Below are 13,263 nucleotides of genomic sequence, written 5' to 3' on the forward strand. Positions count from 1 at the left end.
CAAATTTGTCTTAATTATAAAAAACAATTAAAAAAATGTAACATGATTAAAAAATAATTGCATATAAGATTCCGATAAGCAATTCACAAATATGTATTTATAATTAATTATTTTGAATTGTTTTTTAAAAAATTGTAATATTCTTTTTTCTTTTATAAATAATATTTAGACTAAATAATTGAACCGAAATCTAAAATAAGGGATGCTATGATTTAATCGAAACATATCTTTGATTTAATGAAAAGATATGTTTTATAATTTTGTAAATAATATAATACTAAAGTAAATAATTATAATTATATCTCGATTGATTTTTGTTTTCAAATTTAATAATTTGAATTGATTATTTTAAATTTAACAAAAAATTAAAAAAAAAAAAATAGTAACACTATCATTATATTTATTCATTTGCACCGATAATGGAGTAATGATTATTTAATAATTTATACAGACAATATCGAGTCAAAGTTTAATAGAAATGTGTCAATTTTGTTGAAATTGATATTTAATTATATAATTATAAAAATAATGGGAAATTATTATAATGTTGCCATGATTTGATAATTTTTTTTATTATATTATTTACCAGTATGTTAACGTATTCTATTTGTAAATTGCTTCCAACTATTTTTTAATTAATAATGTTATTAATTTTGCCTTACGGGCCATGTATTGGGCCAACCTAGTTGTGCCTTATTGGGCTTATCCTCCTTGGGCCGGTGATGTTACTCAATCCCAAATAGAAAATCGAGGCCCAATAAAAAATAGCTACTTTCTTACACGATATTAATGGTAATATTTTTATTAATTTTTAGTTAAATCATTGTGATAATGAAGGATTCAACCATCCACTTTTGAGATAATAATAAATGGCTTATGTATTGATATTTATATTATTATTTAAATAAAAAATCAATATACTTATTTCAAAGTAAAAAAAAAAAAAAAAAAGAAAAAAAAAAGAAAAAAAGAACAATTTTATACATATAAGATCTTACCTCGGTTGGAGAGATGAATGAAATATTCTTTATAAGAGTGTGGAAACTTCTCACTGTAGACGCGTTTTAAATTTGTGAAACCGATGACAATACGTAATAGACTAAAACAAATAATAATAAATGGCTTATGTATTGATATTTATATGACAATATGTAGTCCTATCACCCTGACCCAGACGACAACCAGCGAAATGTAATCACTAGACCGAGCATTGATCTGAAACAAAGAGACACCAAAGAAATAAAGGAGATTCTAGTTGACAGGGTTAGGAAGATAGGAAGACCTGTACAGAAGATTCGCGAATTCCTTATCAAATAGAAGAATCTCCCTACGGAATAAACCAGCTGGGAACGCGGCGAAGATCTGGACTCCGCCGCCACCCACATCGCCAGGTTTGAAAGTAGTCGGTTGATAGAGACGTCAACCAATTAAGTGGGGGAGGATGTCATAGCCATGCTCGTCCAAGGCGTGTTGCCCATGGCCGTATGCCCATCACAAGCCAAACCCTTTATGTCTTTCCATGTTCTAGTGTTTTAATTTTGTACTTCTGAAAAGTACGACGTTTCGAAAAAATTATGTCTAGGCAGTCTAGGCCTGCCGACATGAAATGCCTCAAAATGTAATATAGGGGATACGACTAGTTGTCAACTTCTCGCTATCAATAGTATTATAGTATGAGTCTCTCTTGCTTGCATATATAACACCTCTTTCAAAATCTCTTTTTCAAAAATCTCTCTCTGCCCTCATTTTCTAAAATCTTCTTCTTAAACCGAGTCCAGATGCTCAAGCATACGTAGTCGCTTGGCCATAGGCGACGTAAGAACGAATTGACTTAACTCACTTGTTGCTGGAAAGTGAGTGCCGTGCCGTACAATCGCAAGTCTGCTGTCATCTATATATATATATATATATATATAGTCTTTAAATAATAATGATTGAAACGATAAAAGAAATTTGAAAGCTTTTTAGATGGGTTTGACTTTGGTTGAATGGATTAGAAATATTAGATGAGAAGGAAAGTGAAAGTAAGTTGGTAGTATGTTTGTTTACCTAATGCTACATTCATATATCACCCTTTAAATTATTATTTTTCTTTTTCCATTTTTCATAATTATAATATTATTATTTGTGGATATTCCGACCAAAACCTCTTAATATGGGCTGCACGTCCTATGATTATAAAATTTACTCTCATTCAAATTTTAATGAAACTTTAGAACGGTAACTTTAATATACATGGAGGGTGTAATAGTAAAAATAAAAAATAAAATAAAACTATCTTTAGGTGGAGTTGATGATCCAAAAAATTGTGGTGAATTTGGGGAAAGTGGTTAGGAGGACATCACACCACCAACCTCATTTCCCGACACCGACGTGCCCACATTTTGTGTATGTCACTTATGTCAACAATAAATTTAATTACCAAATTAATATTCTTTAAATGTTTTAATATTCCCCATTTATTCCAATTTAAGATCTTAATTAATTTTCATCGAGGGATAAAATATTGTTAACTCTCTTGCTTAATATATATATATATATATATATATATATATATATATATATTAATTGATGTTATTATTAGTCAAACTTTAATGCTTGTTTAATTATGCTATTTGAATTAAAATTTTCTATTTACGGTCGTTTTTAGACAAAATAATAAAAATAGATTTCCACGTAATCAGAAACATGCAATATATATATATATATATATATTTATTTATTTATTTATTAGAATTGCTGCATATAAAGCGGGAAATAGGCACTTAATTCCACGACCGGAAAAAGGGGCACTATCTTCAATCTTCGCTAGAAGAATGAACGTGTCCGACGGTGTCGACAAGTCGCATCCCATCGGAGTCGACGAGTCGTATCGGCCTCTTCCTTCTATCTACTTGGTCTTCTCCTTCATCTGGCTACTCTCCGCCTGCTCCTGGACTGTTAACATCTACAAGAACCGTCACTTTCAGGTTCGGATACTTTCTTCTTTCTTGTTCACTGTTTGTTCTCAACTTTGATTATGTGGGAAGCAGCTTTTTGAGTTTGAAATCAGTTTAGGCTAAGAGCTGATTTGGTGGATTTTGATGAATCTTTTAGTTGTTTATCAGTTCTTGAAGTGAACTCTCTGAATGGATCAATTTCTGTATTGATGGAGCCTACTTTGATCGTTTTGATTCGGTTTAATCATACGTAATTTTGTATATCGCTTGATTCGGGCAAACTAAACGGCGTTTATCTGTTTTAATTTGATCTCTATGCACTCTTTGATTCGAGAGGATTATATCGATTGGTTTGTTAGATTATTTAATTTTCTCGCTTCTTTCGGTTTTGACTCGGTACTTGATTTCCGAGTTACTCGTTCGTCTTGTTTTGCAAGCAATTCAACAATAATTAATTAATTTCCCCCTTTGATGTTGTTACAGAGGTTAGAAATTGTCGCCTTAAGAAAATGACGAATAAGTTCTTTTAACTGTATGCGTATTCTTCTTTAACAATTATGTATTTAGCGTTTTCTTCTGGAATTTCAATCATCGTCGTTTTTGTAGCTTCAGGTGTGGATTTTGTATTAATTGTGACTTCTTTTTCATCTTTTTTCATGGATTATTGTATTAATTGTGACTTTTTTTCATTTTTTTTCATGGATTGTTGTTGCTCAAGAGCAGACCAATAACTTGCAGTGGTCACTCGCCTCCATTCCTCTTCTTAAAGCCTTGCAGCTAACTTTATCTTTCCTTTTTTGGTATGTTCAATCTACTTTCCTTTTTTTTGTTTCTGGTAAATGGTGTTATAAACTGTTAAATTGGAATTCAATATCGACGTGAAATCTTCCCTTGATCTGATTTGAAATGAGATTAGTCTGCAAATCTTGTAATTTTGTTCTTTACTTTTCTTATTAGGGACAACCAATTTCGACATATCTCCACAATGGCATGATATTGTCCACTTTGGGTATAAGCTCTCGTGACTTTGCTTTTGGTTCTCCAAAAGGCTTCTTGTCAATGGAGAAAGTTGTCCTTACTCATATACCATGATCTGGGACTTTGTATTCCCAAAATTTATAGTTTCTCTTGGCCCATTTCAACTCCTATTTAATCTACTATCGCAGGTATTCATGTTTTTATATTGAGACATGCTCCTTATGGATGTCATTTGGGGTATATGTAACTGGAGTGCTCTTTCAGACGGCTTCTGTTGTGTCCTTTTTACTTATTTCTCATGGCTATTGCATCATGTCCGAGCACCTTTCAGTTTCTGAGCGACGAACTACTGCTTCGATTGGCTGTATATTTTATTTGACGCTTGTTGGTTACCGAGCTTCCATACCTTACTTCTCTGTGAGTTTACTGAGCTGTAGCCTCATGCTTTAGAAATGACTGCTGCTGCACGATTTCACCTCCCTTGATTCTCAATCCCAGCTTCCTATTTGATCCAGGTCTTACTTCTGCTTAATTACTTCATTTCCTTCTATGTGATTTTCCACCACATATATCATAATCTACTGGCATTGCAAGAACAATTGAGTTTCATTATGGAAGAGGACGTTCAAGCAATGCACGATGCCATTCTAACCAAATACAAGATGTTCAAGTATGCAATTACTTTGTAGACTCTTATCTACATGTCATATTTAGATGCTAAATCTTGTTTCTGATGTGCTACTTTCATATATATTACACAGAAAATTCCGGGGAATAATGCAAATTGTTGTCATGGCAGAAATTATGGTATGATTCGATATGGCATCTTATCGTTAAATCCATTTTATATGTTATATATGGATCAGTCCTCACTCCTCCGTCTTTTGTTTGGTTTTCAGATATTCCTGAACATGGATGATTCAGTGGAAATTTACTGGCTTCGTCTGTTAGTACGAGAATGGGCCCTCTTCTGCATCTTCTGCTACATCGGGTATGTATATGTATATGATCATACTTTTATGAGAATAGCTTAATTTTGTTTGGGAGAATTTCAGTCTTTAAGGTTATTGGCTTTTTCCTCTCCTTATTGCAGCTGGATTTTTAGGTCCCAAGACTTGGCCTCCCGTTTCTCTGTAATGCAAACTTTTAAGTCTGAAGAGAATAGGATTGTCCCTCCTATTTACAGCGTTGTAAGTATTATATTGGAATCAATACAGAGACAATGAACCCAGAAATCTTTTTTCTCTTTGTTCACTTGTAAAATTTACTAGCCAAGGTAATTTATTAGAATCATACAAAATAGTGTTAGTGAAGATCGATAATGAACATTGCTTAAAGTTGAAGGGGCCATCCTTCAGATGCAATTTTGTTTACTAATTGCTGCAAGAATTACAGGACGTGGATGCATCAACTTTTAGAGAGTTTAACAGTCATAATTGGCAAATTGGCGTGGTAAGTTCTTTGAGCTAGTTATGTTTTTTCAGTTTCACTTTCATTTCGATGTTCTTAAACATATTACTTCTACAATACATTTTGAGAGACTCTGTTTATTCGACGCAGCCGACCTCGCTCTCCCAAATGGAAAGTTCGAAGGAATCGATTTTTGTGATAATTCAACACCCTCGTGTATGTAATGTCAACAAAAAATCCACGCCAAACCCAACAGATTCCAAGTCTTCGCCTACAGATGAGGCTAGGCATTCATGATCTGATGCAACTCCGTTCAACATCTTTTTTGTTTGTTTTTTTTTTCCCATCTTTTTCCTGTTCAACAGGTACACAGCAGTTCACATTTTACAGAAAATGTTGATGGCAACTAGGAAGGATGTTAATAAGTCGCATTTTGTAGGCCTGAGCTTCCCAATTCTTATTGACAAACACTTTTACTTACAGAATCAAATTGTACATATTATTCTTCTCTTTCTCTCCCTCTGATTAAACCAGTTCACATTAGAAGGTGAGTATGAAATCTTTATTGTTAATTTTCTTTCTGTTATCTAAACTTCAAACTTTTGATTAATAAACAAATGATTTGTAAGCTTATAAAGTATTAATTAGTGGTTTCATGTCAATTATGTAATCGGCGAAAAAGGAAGGGGCTGTGTTGATGGATCTTCTGCCAAATGGGTTTTCTGTGGGAGTAATGGATGTGAGGTTAAATTAGGGGAAGCGGTTGTGTTGCTTTCGCCTAAAAGTGGTAAAGATTTTTATTCCATTATCTCCAACGCGGTAGGTCGTCTTCTCCATTGGTTTATCCTTTCTCTACCATATGCGGCAACCAAGCCATGAGGGGAAGATGATTAGAAATCCTTTATTTTTTCAACCCAATCGCTATTTTGATTTTGGAAAAAGATTTTGGAAAAAAATTCTTTATCAATATACTGATTTTGCAAATGTGTTCTGAAATAGTCCAAACCCACCACTAGCTGATATTGTCCGCTTTGGCCCGTTGCGTATAGCCGTCAGCTTCACGGTTTTAAAACGCGTCTACCCTTCACAGTTTTAAAACGCGTCTACCTGGGAGAGGTTTTTACACTTTTATAAGAAATGCTTCGTTCCCCTCTTAAACCGATGTGGAATTTCACATGATCTGTTTGCTTACTTTTTCATTATTGAAAAAACGTGCATATTCATGTTATATTTTACTTTCGTTCTTAACCTTTTAGATTGGTTTTCGCGGATGTTTATCGATTCATGTAAAAGACTCCAAATCATGAAAAGTTGAGCATAATCGGATGCTTAACATACTCATTTTTCGTAAGCTTTTTAGGATATATGCATATGTAAAGAACCTCAATATGATGTCTAAAGACATGTCTGGTCATTAAATTGCGGGCCATAGAGAAGTGAAACAACCGAAACTAGCGAGATGAAATCCCAAGCAAGACGTTGAAGACAACCAAGATTGTTCATTATGTTACAAACTGATGCATAATCTTAACAAATGCTAACATTTTTCTGCTTGTGTGTTAAAAAGTTGATTTTTATTGCCTTTCTCTTAAACTAAGAGTGAATCCTCTGAGTCAGTTTGATACACAGCTCTCAAATCACTTTGATTTCATACCTTAGAACGGATGACATCGGTATACTGCATAACCCGAACAATCAAAAGCACAAAAGGGACGATAAGAACAGCATGTTCGACGCGAAAACGACTCGAAACATGCTGTATTATCTCGAGAAAGCAGGAAGAGGAGTATCTGCAGGTGGTGCAGAGGAGGTAAGAAGAAGGTTGTTGTCTGGTAGAGGAGTTGGTTGGTGAAGATGGGTGACATCAGTCTGCAGTGGAGGCTCGACGATGGCGGCAGGATCGGGATTCCGGTCATGGCGTGGACGACGATTACGACGATGACAGGATTGTTTAAAGAAGCGAGGAAGGAGGTAGCAGAGGAGACGGAGAAAGGAAAGAATGGCAATGAGGAATAAAGCTGAGAGAAGATAGTCTGTGGGGGAGCGAGACCTTTTGCACCCAAATAATATTCCAAGACAAACCATGGAAAACAAAGAATGGGAGGTCCTAAGGGGGCTCTCTAATGGCTGCCAATTAAATTAGAGAGAGCCTTTTTGAAGGCACCTTGAGATATCGAGAAGATCCTTGATCTGTACAGACTCCCGTGCCATTGCAATTTCAAATTTATTAGAATGGATGCTTTTCGAGTTTTAGATGGTTCGTACTGAATACCAGGTGCGTGCATAAAGCCAGGAGGTTATTACCCTGTTTGACCTTATTCGGATATCAAAAGTCTCTAATGAATTATCATCAGAAAGACATTTCTTGATCGTTAGTAGACAATCACTTGTTGTAGAGATTATTTACTTGTTGTAGAGATTAATTACGGGTTAATTTTTGAAAATATAAAATTAAATATAAATTTATAATTTAATTAAAAAAAAAAATAAAGTAGGAAAATGGTGGTATTTGAGGGAGGGGCTAGGCTTCCTCTATGGCCCACAAGAACTTGATGGGGAAACGAATAATATTATAAATTTAAGCATAAAATTTACGTATATATTCTTATTCCTCCACCGCAATTATTTATTAATTAATTAATTAAATCGTTTATATTTCCATATTTCATCCTTCGCACGTGGAGAAGGTACGTGCGAATTCCTTTCTCGCCCATTATGCTAAATGATCTGTGCAGGTCCGGTCGCGACCAGGCAGGGGTTGGGAATGGTAGTTTGCAGGGCTCTTTTCAGGTATGATTCATAGAAATAAAAACTCTGTTTGGATTCCGAGAAAATCTCCTTAAGCATTGTAAGTCTGCAAATTTCTGAGCTTATCGCTTTCCTAACAATGCTCGATGTTTGGCTCCATTTTCATCTTTTGAAACGGGATATAACCTAACATTAGTGGATGTTTTTGATCAATCAAATAGTTCTAATTCAATCGATTGAGATTGAGAGGAGGTTTTGATCGACATTACTTGAAAAATTATCAGTTAATCAGAGATATCTAAGCTCAATCCATGGATTGAAAGTTTCGCTCTCTTTACAAGATTCTTTGCATGAATGTATTTAATCTTCTGTGCTGTTTATGTAGAGTCGACCATCTCTTGAAATGTGTAAGTCCGTATATGTCCTATAGCAGCTTGTAATCTAGCTCTGCAGCTCATTATATTAACTATTAATTTGAAGTTGGAATGATTTTCTATTAAAAATATGAACGAATGATCGAATATACCATAACTCTACTTTGAGTTCGGTTGTTTAGTCGTGATTTAACAATTGGATGATTATGTTCAATTGGAGGAAGGGTAGGTTAAGGATATGATTAGATATGCCTTACTTATCAGCTTAAGCTTTAGAGTTGAACAGTAATTTAACACGATCTGAGCCTCTATGCTGATAATGGTTGGAGCCTGAATGCGAATATGACTGGTAAAAAGGAATTCTGGAGTGCTGCTGACAAGAAGAAAAAGCCCAAAACAGTCAGCCAAACATGGAGACCTGTGTACATGCACGCCAGCCCTTCTGAGGGTATGTGGAATTTATATTACAAAAGCATATAACTGTAGCCGTGAAGTTTGGGAATTGACAAATCAATATTTATAACCTAAACATTTCATCTAATGGTACTTATGTTTAAGTTGTGGAACAAGGAGTGAGCTGAGGCTGCTTCTGAAGTTTTGAGAGTGATTATACTTACTAACTGGATATTTGTTGTGAGATCTTACCTCGATTGGAGAGGGAAACGAGTGCCAGGGGGTGGATTGTGAGATCCTATATCGGTTGTGGAGGAGAACGAATCATTCTTTATAAGGGTGTGGAAACCTCTCCCTAGCAAACGCAAACGCGTTTTAAAAACCTTGAGGCCCTAATCATGAGTTGCATGTTTTTTTGTAGGATATTTGTATTAAAAGTAGAAAGAAAACTATAACAGCTCAACCCTACTGGCAGATACTGTCCTCTTTGAGCTTTTCCTTTCAGGCTTCTCCTCAAGGTTTTTAAAACGTGTCTGCTAGGGAGAAGTTTTCACACCCCCTATAAAGAATGTTTTGTTCCCTTCTCCAACCGAGGTGAGATCTCACATTTGTAGAGCTTGTATGTGATTACACTATCTTCTTTGTGAGGTATCTCCTCTAGAATAATGGATGCATTGGATAATAGGCCAATACTAATTAAGCTCAAGGGGTTGGTGAGTTCTGTTATGTTCAAGCATCAAATTTTCTACATAGATACAATTTTAACTGTAGCCCACCAAGGATTAATACAGTCGCCTTTGATTAGAAGTATCTCTATTTTGGTTTGAATCTTGTCACTTTCAACAACTTACCAAATGTACAGAAAGTGGTGTTTTTAATGATGAGATTGAATAATTTATTTCCAAACTTTGTTTGCAAGCATTATTTTGGGAAAGGAATTTCAAGAACACTCATCTACGTAGTTTGGAAGTTCATTTTTGTTTATTCCCAATAATGTCTGTGTGATATGAGGATTGTAGGAGAGGTTCTTTTGCCAAAGCCCGTGTTCTCTATGCTCCTGTGGAAGAAATTGGCGATGTCAAAATACTGTTTCGAGCCTGTCATATTCATTTTATAGTTTGCAAACTTATCCTGCAAAAAAAAAAAAAAAAAGATTCCATCTGTTTCTTTTTTGTTCAAGTTCTTAAGATAACCAAACATTTTTCACTTTTAAATTTCCTGCTTTTTCAGAAGTCATCATTGATGCATTTACAGAAGCTGGGCTTGTTCTGGAGAAAGATGCAAAACAGAAGTTAAAGGTATGTTAACAACTTCTAATACATTTCATTCCGAACTCAAGGATCAAGGATCAAATATCAGAATGTTTTGTTTGTTACTTCGCAATTTGATTTGATAAATATCTTCTGAATGATTTTCTCATTATCAATATTTAGTTGCCTTCGGTTAGGAACAACGAACGTCCACATTGGTATAATATTGTCCACTTTAAGTATAAGCTCAGGTGGCTTTACTTTTGGTTTTTCCAAAAGGTCTCGTACCAATAGAAATAATGTCTCTTATTTATATACTCATGATATTCCCTTAATGAACTCCATCAATCCTTTGACACTTGCTACTGTTATAAATGCATCACCTAGAAAAATGTACACGATTTGGTTCGTTTTTTCTTCAATATGTTCATCTTTTCATGTACTTTCTAGTTCCTTCCATGTGTGAATCTCTGTTTACAATCCTGAATTGTTTGATTTCACTGTCAGGGCTGATTTCATGTCACCGCAATGCTTCAGGAATAAAAGGAAAAAGAAGAAATTCATTTGCTGCTCGTGAAATTTTCAAGCAGTATGGGTCGAAGGAGTGGAACGAGTATCATATCCGTGAAGCTCATCTCTCACAAAGATCTGCATTTGATGAAAAGGGATACTGCCATTGCTGTGCTACCGAACATATGCAAATCAACTGATCATTACTTTACTAAGGTTCGAGCTGAATGTTTCAAAGTTATTTTTTATTTATTCTGTTTGTAGAATTTAGCTTTTTCTTAACTCTCTATTTTTGGGTTGTTTTTTTTTATGTATTTTTAAAAAATCATACTTATTCGATCCAATTAAAACAAATAAAAATATATAAACCAATAATGTTTTAAAATGAGATCCTAATAAACCTACTTGGCATCTATAGAATCCATCAGATGATCAGATATTATTATATAAACCTTATCCATATATTTCAAAAGAAAAAGACCCTTATCCACTCATATTTGAAAACATTATTGATGATCAGAAATCATTCTCATCTCCTTTTGTTTGGCTCCATTCTACATTCTTCCCTCTCTCACCTCTATGATTATGAGAAACACTATTATTGATCACTCTGTACATTTCCCTTTAAACCCATTCAAATCCAGCTAAGATCCTAGCAAAAACATTGTATTCTATTTCCGATTTTGAAAACTCCCAGTAGGTCGCCCGGCTGGCAAAGACACACCGTCTTTGAATCATACTCAATCCGATATTGTCCTTTTTTAATTTTCCTGGAAGAGGTTTTCACACCCTTACCATCCCTCTCCGACCAACATGAAATCTCATACATACCTATCCAAAAACTTATTGCCTAAATCTTCACCGAAATATTATATTCAATGAAGTTGTCATATCGTGGTTGACTCTGAATAACTGCTTGATTTAGATTTTGAAATTTTTTATCTCTGTATATCTAATATTACAAAATTGTTAGCCATGTTTTAATGGTCTCCTCAATAATTTAAGGGTTTTTTTTATAATTATTTTGTTGAAAATTTGGGATGTGAAAATATTGATGACATAGGGGACATTTTAAAAAGAAAGTTGGTGAGTTCTTCACATGGGTAAATCTCAGAAGTTACATGAAAGACGAACAGTGACTGATCATTTTGTCGCAATGGAATTGTGTGGAATGTCTATATAAGAAGAAGATTAATATGAGAAGCTCAACAATAATTCATAAGGTGTAGGCTCTAAGTTTGTTTGAAAATGGCTTGGTTCACCATTGGAAGCTTCCAAGATTCCTTTAGCTTGCGCTCTTGCAAGGCGTATCTTGCTGAGTTCATCTCCACCTTGCTCTTCGTTTTCGCTGGGGTCGGTTCCGCCATTGCCTACGGTCAGTTTCCCCCACACTCTTATCTATCTTGCTCAACTATGTTTGGATTAACTCAACAACTTTGGTGTCATTTTCTGCAGATAAAATAACATCCTCTGCAGCTTTAGACCCAGCGGGGCTGGTTGCGGTGGCGGTTTGCCATGGATTTGCTCTGTTTGTTGCAGTCTCTGTCGGAGCCAACATCTCCGGTGGCCATGTCAACCCAGCGGTGACATTCGGCCTTCTTCTTGGTGACCAAATCAGCCTAATTACGACCATATTTTACTGGATTGCTCAGCTTCTTGGCTCCATTGTCGCCTGCTACCTTCTCAAATATGTCACTGGCGGCCTGGTCATTTCTCTGTTTTAGTCCTAAATTCTTCGCATTCTCATATCCATTTTTAACATATAATGTGGTTATAAATATGAAAAAGGCTTGAACGTTCAATACCCATGTTGAAAAGTTTGATCATTTTTTCCCCTGCAGGCAGTTCCGGTCCACAGCGTGGCAGCCGGCATCGGAGCAGCGGAAGGAGTTGTGATGGAAATTGTCATCACATTCGGTCTGGTTTACACGGTCTATGCGACGGCGGCCGACCCAAAGAAGGGATCTTTGGGCACAATTGCGCCAATTGCCATCGGATTCATCGTCGGAGCAAACATTTTGGCAGCCGGACCGTTTACCGGCGGATCGATGAACCCGGCCCGGTCATTTGGACCGGCGGTGGTCAGTGGGGACTTTCACGACAACTGGATTTACTGGGTTGGGCCACTCGTTGGCGGTGGCTTAGCTGGGCTTATCTACTTTTACGCCTTTATGGCCTATGAGCCCAGCCCAATTCCAAGCGATTACTAAGGCCCAAATAAATTAAGCGATTTTTTTTTCTTCTTCCTTTTGCTCTGTTCCCTCTGCAATAAGAGGAGGAAAAGCAAGGTTTTCTGCTGTTCTTCCTTTGTTCTATCTTCTTCTCCTTTGATTTGTTCTATCGATCGCTTGTATTTGCGAAAGTCGGAAATAATTTCATCGGTTATTAATTTTAAACTTATTTTGCTCTTTAACTTGTATTACTCAATTCTCTAACTTGTTATAAAGTTCAACCATACGAGGGATAAGATTTAAACTTCTACTCGTTTGTGATTAAGTTAGCTGTCTGTTCAACCGCTCAAGCCTATAGCTAAAATATACTATTCTTATTGGGCTTTTCATTACAAGCTTTTCCTCAAAAAATTTAAAACACATCCCAGTGTTTTGTTAAAAAAAATTATATTATATTTATTCAAGTGTTAGAAGGTAAGTTTACAGACTT

General features: G+C 35.4%; 2 protein-coding genes and 1 long non-coding RNA gene across 3 annotated transcripts; all 3 read left to right on the top strand.

The window, feature by feature from the left end:
• The first annotated feature begins 2,757 nt into the window (after positions 1–2,757).
• LOC111778194 (uncharacterized) lies at positions 2,758–5,839 on the top strand. The gene is made up of 9 exons (XM_023657884.2): positions 2,758–2,969; positions 3,663–3,739; positions 4,106–4,334; positions 4,433–4,587; positions 4,679–4,724; positions 4,817–4,908; positions 5,011–5,107; positions 5,313–5,369; positions 5,478–5,839. Exons 1-9 carry the CDS (start codon positions 2,817–2,819, stop codon positions 5,622–5,624), a joined length of 1,053 nt encoding a protein of 350 aa, XP_023513652.2. The 5' UTR covers positions 2,758–2,816; the 3' UTR covers positions 5,625–5,839.
• A 2,139-nt stretch (positions 5,840–7,978) lies between these two features.
• LOC111778774 (uncharacterized) lies at positions 7,979–11,977 on the top strand. Its single transcript, XR_015413291.1, has 5 exons — positions 7,979–8,117; positions 8,807–8,897; positions 10,073–10,140; positions 10,600–10,818; positions 11,666–11,977. It is a non-coding gene; the product is annotated as an uncharacterized LOC111778774 (long non-coding RNA).
• On the top strand, positions 11,707–13,015 carry LOC111778533 (aquaporin TIP2-1-like). Its single transcript, XM_023658430.2, has 3 exons — positions 11,707–11,977; positions 12,058–12,308; positions 12,444–13,015. Exons 1-3 carry the CDS (start codon positions 11,851–11,853, stop codon positions 12,810–12,812), a joined length of 747 nt encoding a protein of 248 aa, XP_023514198.2. The 5' UTR covers positions 11,707–11,850; the 3' UTR covers positions 12,813–13,015.
• Positions 13,016–13,263: the final 248 nt, after the last annotated feature.

This window comes from Cucurbita pepo, chromosome 17 (assembly GCF_057944985.1).
Source record: "Cucurbita pepo subsp. pepo isolate OVF chromosome 17, ASM5794498v1, whole genome shotgun sequence".
Taxonomy (NCBI): Eukaryota; Viridiplantae; Streptophyta; class Magnoliopsida; order Cucurbitales; family Cucurbitaceae; genus Cucurbita; species Cucurbita pepo.

Bases quoted from the DNA above. Each gene is read 5' to 3' on its own strand.
- LOC111778194 (XM_023657884.2), top strand. From the start codon at position 2,817: ATGAACGTGTCCGACGGTGTCGACAAGTCGCATCCCATCGGAGTCGAC. The intron at 3,740-4,105 runs GTATGTTCAATC...CTACTATCGCAG, and splicing joins ACTTTATCTTTCCTTTTTTG to GTATTCATGTTTTTATATTG. The intron at 4,909-5,010 runs GTATGTATATGT...TCCTTATTGCAG, and splicing joins TGCATCTTCTGCTACATCGG to CTGGATTTTTAGGTCCCAAG.
- LOC111778533 (XM_023658430.2), top strand. From the start codon at position 11,851: ATGGCTTGGTTCACCATTGGAAGCTTCCAAGATTCCTTTAGCTTGCGC. The intron at 11,978-12,057 runs GTCAGTTTCCCC...CATTTTCTGCAG, and splicing joins CGGTTCCGCCATTGCCTACG to ATAAAATAACATCCTCTGCA. The intron at 12,309-12,443 runs GTCATTTCTCTG...TTTCCCCTGCAG, and splicing joins AATATGTCACTGGCGGCCTG to GCAGTTCCGGTCCACAGCGT.